This window comes from Trichechus manatus, unplaced genomic scaffold (genome assembly GCF_000243295.1).
Source record: "Trichechus manatus latirostris isolate Lorelei unplaced genomic scaffold, TriManLat1.0 scaffold00118, whole genome shotgun sequence".
NCBI lineage: Eukaryota > Metazoa > Chordata > Mammalia > Sirenia > Trichechidae > Trichechus > Trichechus manatus.
Genome location: NW_004444054.1, coordinates 6495302 through 6511597, shown reverse-complemented (window position 1 = coordinate 6511597; position 16296 = coordinate 6495302). Strand labels below are relative to the sequence as shown.

Here is a 16296-nt window from a genome sequence, read left to right as displayed (position 1 = left end):
TGCCCTGCTGAGGGAGGAGTGCCCTACATGTTAAGTCCTGCTTAATTTTCAAAGCTCAGGGAGGATGACTATCTTGCTGTGAAGATTTTCCTAATCTGAATTTCTATACTACTTTATTTTTACCCTCCACTGTGGAACTTTTTTGGTCTTCCATCTTGTGATATGTAGTGATTTATCGAGTAAATCCATTACTTGACTGTGAATTCCTTAAAAGTAGGACTCACTTCGGATTTACCATGGCAGCCTACAGAGTGCCAAGCACGCTGCCATAGACATAGTGGGTCCTCAAAAGAAACACTCATAAATTGAGGTTCTTTTTAACAAAATCCCCCTCTTATTTGTTGTTCACAACAATGAAAACCCTAAAATAACATGAGTTATGTTAAAAAAATAAATAAAACAAAAAACTGAATCAAGGACATATTTACAGATCATCTGGCTAATGAGCTGTTGCTCAAGGGGGATGGGTAGTTCTTGAATTGTCTGTTTTAGTTTTACTTTCTGCAGAGTGAATTTAGAGAATTGGTGCTTCCTGTGGGCTTTTTTTCTTCCGTGGAGTGGCTGGTGAGTTGGAACCATTGTCCTTTCGGTTAGCAGCTGAAAGCTTAACCACTGTGCCACCAGGGCAATCTGTTTCTGTAAAGATGACAGCCTTGGAAACCCTATGGGGCAGTTCTACTCTATCCTGTAGGGTTGCTAAGAGTCGGAATCGACTTGTTGGTAACAGGTTTCTGTTTGCTTGGATGGGCTTTGTACTTAATGACGTGTTAATAAATCGATTATATCCTGGTTTTGCCAGTAAAACCAAAACCCACTTAAAGTTCAAATCTCCTTTAAAACTTCCACAAAAATTGTCAGCTTTTGGGGAGCAGATAATCTGAGGTACAAAAAATATAAGGAAATCAGAGTTTCTGGTACCAGTCCCATCAAGCTGTGGACTTTCCGGATGTTCATGTTTCTTACTGATCCTGCGTTAGTAAGAAAACTGTTATGAATTTGACATAATTGATATTAAGGAAAATTATGTAGAATCATTTAATCTGTATTGCATGGAAAGGTATACTGCCTTTGAATTATGATATCATTGAGAATAACCAGCTCTTCAACAGCAAGTAATTTAATATACATTTTATGTGCAAGGACATAAATTTGGTTTTCACTGATTAGCTCATTTATCATATCTTTCCACAAAGTTAAACTGGCATCTAGCCCAGACAATGGCCAAAATGCATTGTTTAAATTTTGACTTGCCTTTTACATGACTTGCCTATAATTGCTGATAACTAAAAAAAAAAAAAAAAAAAAAAAATTCTTTCTTCTTTATAAAGTCTTAACAACTTAGTCATCCATTCAGGAAGGATTTATTGTGCACCTATTATCTGCCAGGCATTGTACTAGCAGTTTGGGACAGACTAGTGAATAAAATAAGCGTTAACTATACCTTCATGGTGCCTACAGTCTACTGGGGGAGAAAACAAATACCAAAGAGCAAACAAATACACGGGGCTATGGAAGATTTAGAGGGTGCTGGTATAATCAGTGGAGCCCTGGTGGCACAGTGGATAAATGTCAGGCTGCTACCCAAAGGTTGGCAATTGATTCTACCAGCCACTCCTTGGAAGCCCTATGAGGCAGTCTACTCTGTCACACTGGGTCACTATTACTCAAAATTGACATGACAGTACACAACTACAAGGACAGTATAGTCAACAGTGAGAACACTGCCGATGACGGTAGTCAGGAAAAGGTTCAGTGACACCAAGGGATGAGCAGGAGCCAGGTTGCCTGTGTTCTAGGACCAGAGCTTCTAGGACAGCAGAAACGAAAGAGAGGAGTGTGGGGCGTGGATGGCACTCAGGCAGTCACCTGGCCAGCCATCCCTGGAGGGACAACCTGCAAACTTAGGTAAGTGCCGATTACCTGAGGTGGTACACTTAAGAACTCAGGGGAAGAGGCTTGTGATGTTAAGACGTAACTTGAAGACAATCTCACTTCTGCCTGTGTTATCCAGGAAAGGAGCCCTGGTGATTCAAACTGTTAAGGGCTCGCCTGCAAATCGAAAGGTCGGCGGTCTGAATCCACATAGCAGTTTTGAGGAGAAAGATCAGGTGATCTAATTCCATGAAGATTATAGCCAAGAAAATCCTATGGGGCAGATCTACTATGTTACATGGAGTCATTTTGAGTCGAAATTGACGCGACAGGGCCACAACAACAACAAGGGCTTGGCCTGAGTGAGTGGCCTTCCTCATCGTCAGAAGCCCAGCCTTACTGGGGAGTCGCTGAAGTCACTCTCGGGCTGTCTGATTTCCTTCAGATTGCAGCTCTGCCCTGAAGAACCCCCTGGAGAAATGTGAACTGATTGTGTAATTAAGAGGTGGTTCTTCATTATCCCTCTTGTTTTTTAAATTGGACTCCTGGGCAGCTATTCCAGGAGCACAGAGGAAAGAAGAGAAGCAATAAGCAGACTGATTCTTATTCTTATCCCGCGTCTATGGGGTGCAGGAGAGACGTCACTGTGTTAGCTTGTATTGTTACTGTTTGCTGTCAAGTTGATTCCAAACTCACAGCGACCCTATATGACAGAGTACATACTTACCCATTGGGTTTCCTAGGCTATAATCTTTATTGGAGCGGATTGCCAGGTCTTTTCTCTCACAGAGCCCCTGGTGGGTTCAAACCACCAACCTATTGGTTAGCAACTGAGCAACTTAACAATTGCGCCTCTAGAGCTCCTTCTACTTTACCTACAAACCAAAAAAAACAAAAAAACTCATTGCCGTGGAGTTGATTCTGATTCCTGGTGATCCTATAGGACAGAGTGGAACTGTGCTCAAAGGGTTTCGCTGATAGATTCCAACTGCTGACCTTTTGGTTAGCAGTCATAGCTCTTAACTACTGCGCCACCAGGTCTCCATACTTTACCTACACAGCCTCTTATTTTTTCAGCTTTATATCATTCCCATGGATTCGTAGTCTTACCTTCCGTCCTCCTGTCTCCTCCATGTTATTCTAAATACATTTGCACCCCTGTTTGGTCCAGACCATCACAGGATTCCTGCCACTGACCCATAGCTTAGATCCTTCCCATTTAGACTCTTTAACCTTTCACTCTATTGATCACACTCATTGCTTTAAACGTTACTCAAAGATCCACTCCCTCATAACATTAATTTTTATTTAGCCACTTTCTTTTCACATTTTTTCCCCTTCTTTGGTTGCAGTCTAGCTCAACTCGTCTCTCTCTACTGAATATGCAACTCTACCATTTTCCATTGCATCTCGTTCTGGCCCTCATTAATGCCCTTCCCTAACCATACCTTATATTCTGCACCCCAGGCTAAATCCTACATCCTCACTCCTTTCTCTTCTCCCCTCTCTCCTCCTCCGTGGTCTTTTCGTACAAGTCTCCCTAGGAAATGTCTGTCACTTTTGGCCAATCCTTACATGGCAGGGTAACTCCTAAGAGCAGCCGTAATGACACACTACACAACACTCTACAATATCTTAGCTATCTATCTGTCATCCTTTCCCTTACCATCTCTCTAAAGAAGGAATGGATGCAGAATTCTTCTCTGCAGATATGCTTCCCTAATAATCTTCACCCATTTCCCATCTAGTGGCAATAACCCATTCTCTAGACAAACTTCCTAGCCACACTCTCTAATAAGTCAAGCCCATTATCTGTAAAGTTGCCAGCAACAGCTTTTTATCAGCATTCATCTTAATCAGCCTCCTTATAACCTTTCCTATCAACCAAGTCCTTTAATTAGCAATTCGCCTCCAAGGTCTCAGGAGTTAGTCTACTGCTGCCTCCTCTTCAAGCCCTTGTTCCTCATCATTTCTTTATACTTCTCATTACAATATGGCCTTTACACTCCCAAAGCTTGTATTAGACTAAAACAATTAAACATACATGAGCAAAAATAGAAATATACTTTCTTTACAGAATCTTAAAATGCATATGCCACAAAAAAAAAGATCTTAGAGACTGTCGTGCTAGACAAAGAATGTGATTTTTTCATAGTGACTTGGTTAATAAGAAATCCATGCATTTATAAGTCACACAAAATTTTTATTAACAGGGATGTTTTGAGAGGGTCCACATATGGTCCACATATGGACCCTCTATAACCATTGGAGCCCTGGTGGCACAGTAGTTAAGAGCTATGGCTGCTAACCAAAAGGTCAGCAGTTCAATTCCACCAGCCACTCCTTGGAAACACTATGGGGCAGTTCTGCTCTGTCCTACAGGGTTGCTATGAGTCAGAATTGACTGGACAGCAACTTTTTTTTTTTATTTTTATAACCATTGAGCATGACTCATGAGTAAGTTAATTAAATGAAGAATGATCTTCCTTCATACTGATTTTCTTTTTGCTGGTCGTTCTTGTTACTCTCATTTTCAGGTTGTAATTTTGGTTTAATCAAAACTGAACTGATTAAAATTGTGTAATTAGTTACATTCCACTTCAGGTACAATTGCTAATTTATCCCAACCTACCAAAATTCATTTAATCATACTGAGTTTATCATTAGGATGATGGATAAACACCAGTGGCTATTAATTCATGTGCACCTGCTGATTAGGTAGCTTGTGGATGGTTTTGTTTTACTTATTTGTTTGTTTGCAGAAATTCTCAGGCAGCATCAGGAACCTGCACTGAGTTCTCAGACCACATTCTGGAAACAAGAGGTTCCAGTCCATCCTGCCACGTGGAGGGCCACAGAAACTATGACTCAGGATCTGGTGGTGAACTGAGAAAATTGTCTAAATTACTGATTCTCGGTTGTGTTCTCCTCTCAAGCCACACCAGGGGGAGGATGTTAATATGTTCCATTACATTCACATTAGCAAGATTAAGCCCCCGGCTGCCATATGATGGTGAGAATAAGGACTTTGGACAAACTTCCCAGAGATGTGGAAACACAGATATGTATGCTTCCAACTTTCTTCCAAAACACTTTGTAGCTGGAGTGGTGGGATGAGTGAGACATCTATACTCTTGTGTGGAAATAACCACTTCAACCTCCTACTTTCCACTTCATATAGAGGGGGTTCACAGGCTGCCCGCCTGGCACAGGGTACCAGGCACATTGCGTTCATTATGTTTCATTCTAACCACAAAGCTGAAGAGTGGGCATTCTTATTGTATGCTTAAGGAAACCAAAGCAAGAAGACCCAATGAATGACCTGCCCAAGCTACTACAACTAGTAGGAAATACAGCCAGGATTTAAATTCCAGTCTGTCTAAACCTAGAATTCCCATTCATCTTGCTGCATGACACTGCCTCTGTACTGCTGAAAAGAAGATGATTACTTCCTTTACTCACTTACTTAAATACTGTATGAACAAATGCAGAAAAGCGCACGCGCGCGCACACACGCGCGCACACACACGCACACTAACGCCCCTGAGAATACCACAGGATGTACGTAGACTTTCTCTAGACAAATTAACAAAGTAAATAAAGAAAATTTATAAACCTTGATTTCAACAACAATAAAAATGTCCTATCCCTCAAAAAAACCTAGAAATACAGCAAATTATCATCAGATACATTGTTTTTGGATGATGGATTTATAGGTGATTTGTATTTTGTTTATATTTTTTCTACAGTCTTTTTAGTGTTTTAAGTTTAACATGAAAACTTTAATTAAAAATATCTTATGAAGTCCTGATATCTAAAGATGAGCAAGGCAAAATAAATGGAGGTAAAATAATGTCTATTATAAATGATAAATGAATAAGTAGTTTGAGAATTTAAAAAATCCTTACTGGGAATGGGTTCAAGACAGTACACAATACTGGGGAAGTCAGGACAACTTGACCAGGGTAAAATCATAGAAGCTTCACAGATACATTCAAATGCCCCAAAAGACTGAGCTACTGCGCTGAGGGCTGGGGACCATAGTCTTGGGGGACACCTTGCTCAACTGGCATAACACAGTCTATAAAGAAAATGTTCTACATCCAACTTTGGTGAGTAGTGACTGGGATCTTAAAAGCCTGCAAGCAGCCATCTAAGATACATCTACTGATCCCATTCTGGCTGGAACAAACGAGAATGAAGAAGATCAAAGACATAAGGGAAAGACTAGTCCAAAGGACTAATGGACCACAACTACCACAACCTCTACCAGACTGAGCCCAGAACAACTAGATGGTGCCTGGTTATCACCACTGTCTGCTCTGGCAGGGATCGCAATAGAGGGTCCTAGACAGAGCAGGAGAAAACTGTAGAACAAAATTCAAATTCACACACACATACACACAAAAGACCTGGCTTGCTTGTCTGACAGAGACTGGAGAAACCCTGAGAGTATGGCCTTCAGAACCCATTTAACTTAGTGCTGAAGTAACTCCTGAGGTTCACCCTTCAGCCAAAGATTAGATAGGTCTATAGGGCCAACAATAACACACATGAGGGATGTGCTTCGTAGTTCAATCATGTATACAAGACTAATGGGCAAACTAGCCCAAAGGCTGAGATAAGAAGGCAGGAAGAGACAGGAAAAGTGGACGAATGGAAACAGGGAAACTGGGCTGGAGAAGGCGAGCGTGTTGACACATCACAGGGTTGGCAACCAATGTCACAAAACAATTTGTGTATTCACTATTTAATGAGAAACTAATTTGCTCTGTAAAATTTCACGTAAATCACAAAAAAAGAGTAGCTGAGAAAGAGCTGTAGGTACAAGAAAATGAAATAAACATATTTATTTGATATACACAAAAGGTTCCACCTTTAGGCCTTTGCTCTACATTTTCAAGTCTGAACTGTTCTTCCCATCCAATTTCCACATATCCAAATATTAGCTGTTGAAGGTCCAAGTCAAATTCAAATTGTAACTCCAACTTGAAGAATTCTCTGATTTAAAAGTGAAAGAAAACTGGAATTTATCTATCTCTATTTCTCTCTCTGTCTCTCGTAAATTATTGCATCCCCAAACCTAGCATAAAAGTTGATACTCAAGAACTATCTTTGAATAAATTATTAAATTGTGAGAGACACAGTTAAGTTCAGAAGAGAGAGAGAGTAAGACACAAAGCAAAAGAGAGAGAGGAGTAATATCGATGAGAATTGTACAGACTTGAAGAATAGAGAGGCACATGAACACTTACAATACAATGTCATTGTGCTACAATGAAGGTATTACAATATGGAGGACGTAAAAAATAATTTCAGAAAGGCTTCCTAGAGTATGTAAATTGAGGATGCATCTGGAAGAATGATTAGGGGTTAGTCAGAAGGAGAAGCAAAGATAAGGAATAGAATATCAGAAAAAAGGGGAAAAAATCACAATACATCCAATTTTCTCCATCTTTATCACCCTCTGTGAAGAAACTCTTTTTCCAATAAATGAAGACAATTGGTATAAGAAAAGTGTAGACTTTCCCATCCATCCAGTGCTCAAACCACACATGAGATTCATCCTTGGGTCTGTTCTCTCCTCAGTCACATCATTCACTCATGATTTTCTGTAAATGTTGCTTGTAAAACTCCTGGGGGGAGGGAGAAGGTCTTCCTATGTTCAGCTAAGCATTCAGGTTGACACTTGACAGTAGTCTCTTCAGAAGGATGTAAGAGCCTTATCCTGCCAGCAGGACAGCATCAGGCATTCATCTCTGTGGGAGTCCTTGCAGCAATTCATGAGGATGACAGCTCATGTAGTTGTCTGGGGACCATCTTCTCTTCAGATATATAGTCCAGATGCGCAGAGATGAGGTCAACATTTCATGAATGCTGGAACTTCTCTGACTTAGAAAAACCTCCATGCCTCACAAGAGCCAATATCTCTCGTAATGACTCTTTAATCATAGCTTCCAGGGACCCTACAAGGGACCTGCCTGTTGCAAGAGTCACAGTACTCATGGAAGCCCAAAGCATGACATCCCCATCAGCCATTTACACTTCCGTAAAAACCGCATGGCAGCGGAGTCGTCTAACCTCCTCCAACTTCACAAGGGGAAAGAAGAATCAAGATCAGCAACCCAAGGCTGATTCCTATGAGATGGAGGTCAGACATGCCTCCTCTCTCGGCCGTCTTTACCAATTCTAACACCAACTGTCCCTCCCATGGCATTCTCTACTTTTCTTCTGAGTTCAATAATTCATTGCAGTGGGCACACGTAACTCACAACCATATTCACAATTATGGGGTTTACTAGGGAAGTAACAGGTTACCAGTTGCCATCTAGTCGATTCCAACTCATGTGACCCTACAGGACAGTGTAGAGCTGCCCCATAGGATTTCCAAGGAGTGGCTGGTGGATTTGAACTGCTGACCTTTTGGTTAGCAGCTGAGCTCTTAACCATTGTGCCACCAGGGCTCCCAATCTGCTGCAAAAGTCCTCTTTAAAGTGTTGAAAAGCAAGGATGTCACTTTGAGGACTAAGGTGTGCCTGACCCAAGCCATGGTATTTTCAATTGCCTCATATGCATGTGAAAGCGGGACAATGAATAAAGAAGACCGAAGCAGAATTGACACCTTTGAATTATGGTGTTAGAGAATATTGAATATACAAAGGACTGCCAGAAGAACGAACAAATCTGTCTTGGAAGAAGTACAGCCAGAATGCTCCTTGGAAGCAAGGATGGCGAGACTTTGTCTCACGTACTTTAGACATGTTATCAGGAGGGACCAGTCCCTGGAGAAGAACATCATGCTTGGTAAAGTGGATGGTCAGCAAAAAAGAGGAAGACCCTCAATGAGATGGACTGACACAGTTGCGGCAACAATTGGCTCAAGAATAGCAAAGATTGTGAGGATGGCACAGGACTGGGCAGTATTTTGTTCTGTTGTACACAGGGTCTTTATGAGTTGGAAGTGACTCGACGGCACCTAATAACATAACAGGTTACAATTAAGGTTCAGATACACTAAGGATATAGTTCTTCCATCAGGACAGCCTTTTCTCAACCATGCCCACAGCCTCTGCCCTGAGGGGGCAAGTGTTAACAAAGCTCTTTTAGCTCTGTCAATAAATGCCCCCTAGGTACCCCACTCCACCAGCAAGCCTCGGCCAGAAGGTACTCAGCTGTAGCTTTGTGATTTGGCAAACCTAGCTCACCGAGTGCCTAGAGGCACCCTACTCTACCAGCAAGCCTCTTGCCCGAAGGTGCTCAGCTTTCTCACTCTGTGAGCTGGGAAGCCCACCATGCCATCTCCTGCGGGTCTCCTGTGGGTCTCCCGGTTCTGCTGCCTCTGCTGCTGCTATTTCTTTGCTGCTGCTTTCGCCATCTTGCTGTTTGCAGTGTTACAGCTCTCTCTCTGTCTCCTGGGTCTAGGAAGGTCTCAGCACAGAGATCCCAAAATCACTAACATGGTTTACAAAATATATCACATCTTTTACCCTTTTGCTTTCTAATCTCCAATCGTGAACGGTTTCCCTCGGGTCATCAGTGTTGTTTGAATGTGTCATACTCTCCATTTTACCAATATGCTTTGGCACACCCTGTTCCCTCTGACTGATGTGCCCCACTCCCCAACTCCCTTCAACTGGCTATGGTCTGTGTATCCTATTATCACTGAGTAAGAATTCCTAGTGGTACAAACGGTTAAGCACTTGGCTGCTAATCGAAAGGCTGGCAGTTTGAACCTACCCAGCAGTTTCGCAGACGAAAGACCTGGTGATATTCTTCCATAAAGATTACAGCCAAGAAAATCCTGTGGGGACAGTTCTACTCTGTCACTCAGGCTCCCTATGAGTTGAAATCCACTGGACTACAAATGACAATAACAACAACAGGGTTGTTGTGACTCTTGAGTTAATATGTAAAGTGCATATTATGCATCATAGGTATTAAGTTTTGCTATTATCCAGATATGGACTTAACACGCATGTTAGGGAAGACTTTCTTGGCCCCCAGTCTATGTTAAATCCCCTGTTATGTATGTTCCCATTTAACTGGGGCTTCTCCTTTCATATCATTCACCTCATTGTCATCCTTTTGTCAATGTCTTTCTTTCAAGCTTAACTGTAAGTTCTGCAAGAGTAGGCACCTTGGTACACTGGAAATTCAGTGTTGTCCAATACACAGGAGACACTCTGTACTGGACAACACTGAATCTCCAGTTCTGGCAAATAGTAAGTGCTCTATGAGTATTTGTTGATAAAATAAAGGAATAAGTGTGTACTCCAGCTTAAAACATGCAGAGTTTGAATACATTTACATATTGAAATATTTAATTAGAAATTAAAAAGAAGAGTTTGAAGCCAGGTAATAATTGATGCTAAGAAGTCAACTTGGGACACATTGATCTAGAAATAAAAGCAGAAGAGGCTGGGATTACTTAAGGGTGGCATACAGCAGACAGAAAAGATAGACAAAAGTTATTTCCAGGGAAATACTAAGATTTATTGGTAAGCTCTGAGAGATGAGCAGGAAAAAGTAATTCACTAAGTATGGGAGAAGTGAGAGAAGAAATGGATGGAGAAGGTACCTCTGAAATCCAGGTAGGAGAACATGTCATGGGAGTTGCAGTGAGGAGTAACTACAACTCCATCCTAAAAGAGGTTATGTAGAATGAGAACTGAAAATCACCCACGGTTTAGAAAACTAGGAATTATTAGTGACTTCATGAGAGTCAATTATGTGGAGTGATTGAGGAGAGAGCAAGTTTCCATGTTTTTAAGACTTAATCAAGATGAATGCAGGTATACAAGTCAGAGGTAATGGCATCAAAGAGATCAAAAGTATTTCTGAATGCTCCTTACAAGCGAGGACGGTGAGACTTCATTTCATGTACTTTATACATGTTATCGGGAGGGACCAGTCCCTGGAGAAGGACATCATGCTTGGTAGAGGGTCACCGAAAGAGAGGAAGACCCTCAACCAGGCCATGTATGTGTTTGGGGGATAGTGGAATGCCTTAAATGGAATAAGTATGCAAAGAATAACTGTTAATTTAATTATTACATGCTATATACATAATGAAGAGTGCCTGGGTGGCACAAATTGTTAAGTGCTGGACTAGTAGTCAAGAGGCTGGCAGTTCAAATTCACCGAGAGTTGCCTTGGAAGTAAGGCCTGGAAATCTGTTTCTGAAAGGTGACAGCCTTGAAAACTCTGTAGAGAAGTTCTACTCTGCACTCATGGGGTGGCCTTAAGTTGGAATTCACCCATTAGCAACTAACAATAACATATACACAATGTGGATTATACTAAATAAGGAGAAAGAAAATTTTTTGGTAATAATGGGTATTTTTAGACAGACTGAGAAATACACGAACTTTCACAAAGTATATTGTGCCTTGTGGAAATCCTAGTTATGGGATATGTTGGGAGTTCTTGAACCCCTCGAGTCTCATTCCATTTTCCATTTGTAAAATGAAGAAACACGAGCAATCTCTTAGGGCTGCTGTCATGAGGACTGCATGAGATAAAGAATTGGCGCGGCATTTACTAAAAAGAGCCTTTGCCATTTGCTCATACAGAAAGAAAAGAAGAAAAGATTTTTGGTCAAACCAGAAGTGTTTTATGGTTGGTTAGAGAGAGGATAGATAGATGGACATATACAGAGGTTGGGTAGAAGTCTGAGACAGACAGTGTCCCCACCGTTCATAAGCAGTACACGTGTTTTGATTTATTTTCCCCAATAATAGTGCTCAAGTTCATTGTGATAATTTTCTTGAAGAGATATATGTATATTATTTTAATATGGTTCCATCTCAAGTTCACCTCAATTGTGCTGGAAATCTGGAAAGAGTTGTAATCAGCATGCCCCAGTCTGTACAGTAAGAAGTCTTTCCAGGACTGAAATAGAAGAATGTCGACCCACCTTCTCTGCCCTGGGTGAGGCTCAGGTAGACACTGCCAGCGGTCTACCTCTGTACCCTCACTTTTCTCTTACCTTCCTTGACTACTCTCTAGCTGCCTCATTCTTTCTTTGGAGAGTTTAATACTTTCAGTAAACTCTGGTTTGGGTCTGACAGCCCTCATGGAAACTTACTGTAGCTCACTTGTGATAGTGTACTTAAAATTAGGGTACATTCTTATTGCCTTTTTCATTTTTTTTAGTTTTTGGGTGATACTTTCTTCCAACAGTGTTTACAAACAGAGTAATAAAAATCATGTTATGCTATTCAGACGCAGCAAAACCTCTTACTGTCTTTATAGTACTTGGTTTAGACACAACCATCTTTATAGATAAGTGGCACTGTGGTTAAGAGCTCAGCTGCTAACCAAAAAATCAGCAGTCTAATCCACCAGCCGCTCCTTGGAAACTCTATCAGGCAGTACTACTCTGTCCTATAGGATCGCTATGAGTCAGAATTAACTCGAATGCAACAGGTTTGGTTTTTGGAACTATGTAGTTTTCTATATAGCCCTGAGCAGCCCTGGTTGCCCAACGATTAAGCATTCGGCTGCTAACCAAAAGTTGGCAGTCTGAACCCACTCGGTGGCTCCTCGGGAGAAAGACCTGGTGATCTGGTCTGGTAAAGATTACAGCCTAGAAAACCCTATGGAGCAGTTCTACTCTGTCACATGGGGTCACTATGAGTTGAAATCCACTTGTCGGCACTTAACAACAACAACATATACCCCTAAGTCAAGAGTTCAAGAAAATAAAGGTCATTACAAACCTAACTGTATATTGCTTTTAGGTTTAATTGCAAACAGCTTTTCGTTTATCTTCTTTGTAACAACAAATTTTAAAAGAAAAAGAGAGAGAAGCAGAACAAGAGAGGGAGGTGAAACAGACAGCATGCAGGTGGCATAAATAAGGCTGTGCGAATTGCTACCTCCACAGACCACACCATTGAGATCTTCACAGTGACGATCGTCACACTCGCACGTCTTGCCGTACACCTTGCGATCTCCTGGAGGGTAGCAGGTGCATTTACCACACTCACATTTACCTGAAAAACATAAAGAGACAGCACACTCTTTAGGAGATTAGCAGAATCAGGAAGGCCTTCAAAGGAACCAACATGCAATTAAACCAAAGCCTCCCAGACCAGTTCTAGTCTGTGCCTGATAATAGTTCCACAAGTAATATTTTCTACCGCCTTAGGGTGAACTGAACCCAAAAACCAAACCAAACCCATTGCCATCGCATTGATTCTGACTCACAGCGACCCTGCAGGACAGAGAACTGCCCCATAGGGCTTCCAAGCAGCGAGTGGTGAACTCGAACACTGACCTTTTTGGTTAGCAGCAGAGCTCTTAACCACCGTGCCAGCAGGGGTGAACTGAAGATCAAGCATAAATGCCCAGGAGGTCAGGAGTTGAAATGACCATTGCTGGCTCAGAAGTCCTTTATATTTGCTACTCTCTATTTTTTGGTTTCGTTCATCTTTGAAGAATAATTCAGCTGTTAAACCTTCTGGTATCTCATATTCAGCTTATTTTGATGACACTATTTAACATAGTCACTATGAGTCAGGACTGACTCGGTGGCAATGGGTTTATTTAACATAACTGATTCAATTTTATATATTTAACGTAATTTAGCATTATGTGGTGATTTTTTAAATATTTTTATTTCAGCTCTATCTGCTGCATGAGAAAAACGTTTGCAGATACATTTCCAGGTTGTATATTTTGGTGATTATTTGAAGGCAATTTTATAGGTCATAGACCTAGTTTTAACATGGAACATATGTCAAACACATGATCTAAATATCTTTATTATTCTCGACTTAAAAAGTAAACATCTTTTTTTTAGAACAAGTTTGGATAGTTTTGGAATCTCTTAACTATTATCATTATAATGACTTCCAGCGTTATTTCTTGAGCGGTAACAAAGTGTCGAACACTATCATTCCTTGCATTATATCATTTTGTTTTCATAATACCACACATTAGCTAGCATTATTATTATTAAACTGAGACTGATTGAGGCCATGTAACTTTCCATGGTGACCCAACTAATAAAGGATACATTCAAAAGTCATTTCCATGCTCACTTGCCTCTAAGTCTGTGCACCTAACCACTGAGACATACTGCATCTTAACATACTCATAATGGAGCATCAGGAGGCTCTATGGGAAAGTAAATTCCTTTTGCTGGAGGAATCGGTACTGGTTTGCCAGAAATTCAGCTGGGTGACAGCACTCCTAGGCATCTGTTATTCTCTGTCATTAGCCCAACCATTCTAATTACACAACCCACTGAAAAGATGGTAGCTGCTTCAGGGCTGACCCTCTAACGTTAGTCATTCTATGTGTCTCGTTAAAGAAATTCGGAGTTGGTGGATGATGGAGGAAAGAGAAATTAGTATTTAGAATCATATAATTTCAGGGCTGTAATTAAAGATAATCTAATGCAGTGATTCATAATCTTTTTTTGGCAGAAGTGTTGGTGTCATGGTCCCTTTGAGAATCTGGTGAAAGCTACAGCGATTGACAGTGTTGTTTGGCTGCCCTTCGACAAGGCTTCCTTCCTACTTGGAGGTCGTCCCAAGTTCAGCTAGAGGCAGAGGTCTTCTCCCTTACTTCCTACACCCTGGTGGTCAAAACTGGGACACACCAGAAACTTAATCCAACTAGTGACTCCAGGTCCTTCCCTAGAAAATTATACCGACACACATTTACTTTTTATAAAATTTCAGGAGGATTCATCACTCTCCGTAAATTATTTAATTGATGAGGAAACCCAAACATATGGAGGCTAAATGATTCACTTAAGGCCAGATAACTATATATTAGCAGTGTTGGCGTTAGAACCCAAACTTTCTGAGCCCTGATCATTTTCTGATGTGCATAAACACTACACTCTTACCCTCATCTTGTGTAGATGTGTGAAGGTGTCCAATAATGCAGGATGGGGGGAAGAGGTGAGCTGTAGGACCATCAGTAGTGTGGTCCAGTGCCTTTAACTAGTCCTTCATGGACGGCTATGAGAAATCACTAATATCAATCACATTATTCCTGAGAGGCAATGCATTCCCAATTACAATGACTAAATCAATTTTTAAGTTTGAAGTCATATTTATTTATTAACGGTGTAAAATGTAATAACATTTTAAGAATTGATGCCTTTAAATTATGGTGTTGGCAAAGAATATTGGATATACCATGGACTGCCAGAAGAATGAACAAGTCTGTCTTGGAAGAAATACAATCAGAGTGCTCCTTGGAAGCAAGGATGGCAAGACTTCATCTCACATACTGTGGACATGTTATCAGGAGGGACCAGTCCCTGGAGAAGGACATCATGCTTGGTAAGATAGAGGGTGAGCAAAAAAGAGGAAGATCCTCTACGAGATGGATTGACACAGTGGCTGCAACAGTAGGCTCAAACATAGCAACAATCGTGAGGATGGCACAGGACCCGGCAGTGTTTAGTTCTTTTGTACACAGGGTCGCTATGGAAGGATTTTTGTACACAGGAAGCCCCTCAGTGACACCTAACAACAACCACAACAGTAATATACCTTAATATGCATTAGCACCTTCTGCGTCTCTTCAGAAAGGATGAATTAAATACTGGTATGTGTGTTCGAACAACTACATTTCATTGTTTGCATGGGTATAGTGTCTGTCTTGTATTTCTCCTTTGGACTTGGATAGCCAAGTGTTAACGTTCTGTCCTACAAACATTTTGTTTCTCAGTAGATTGTAATTCACTTATCTTCTTCAAATATCAGATTACCACAAATCATTCTGCAATTCTTTTTTTTTTTTTTTGGCCTTGTATCTATTGGAGATTTTTTTCTAAATAGCACATTATTGACACAGTGGCTGCAATAATGGGCTCAAACGTAGCAACCATGATGAGGATGGCGTAGGACTGAGAAGCGTTTCTTGTTGTACAAAGGGTCGCTATGAGTCGGAATAGACTCCATGGCACCCAACGACAACAACAACAATTAAGTGACCCTAATATAGTTTACAGGATATAGTGGCTTCTGATGAAAGGCCAAAAATCATTCATTAGGAAACTAATTTATTGCCCATAGAGAGGAAAAGAATAGTAAATTCTTCATTCAATCCACATTTTAACTTGCATTGTTTTGCTGTTTCAGCTCGTAACTTTAGTTCAATCACCACTAAGACATTTATCTGCCAGGTAAATTCATCCTTCAAGATACAAAGTAAATTTCACCAGAGCTGTGACACTTGCACCCTTCTCCTCACTCACTTTCATCAATATAGCAGAATTAACCACACTCCTTATGTGTCCTCATAATGTTTTGAATCAGTAACTATTTTTTTATTGTTGTAGTTTAAGTGAAAGTTTACAATTTAAGTTAGTCTCTCATACAAAAATTTATACATACATTGTTATGTGACCCTAATTGCTCTCCCTATACTGTGACAGCACACTCCTCCTTTCCACCC

The 16296-nt window shown here is 40.8% G+C and overlaps 1 protein-coding gene across 4 annotated transcripts in view; it reads right to left on the bottom strand.

Annotated features, from left to right (window-relative positions):
- The window catches only part of ITGBL1 (integrin subunit beta like 1), a 311082-nt gene that overhangs the window by 17490 nt on the left and 277296 nt on the right, over positions 1 to 16296 (bottom strand). For all 4 annotated transcript variants that reach the window (XM_004384168.1, XM_004384167.1, XM_023738528.1 and 1 more), the window contains one exon: positions 12753 to 12869. In XM_004384168.1, coding sequence (XP_004384225.1) covers positions 12753 to 12869 — 117 coding nt within the window. The remainder of the gene's footprint in view (positions 1 to 12752; positions 12870 to 16296) is intronic.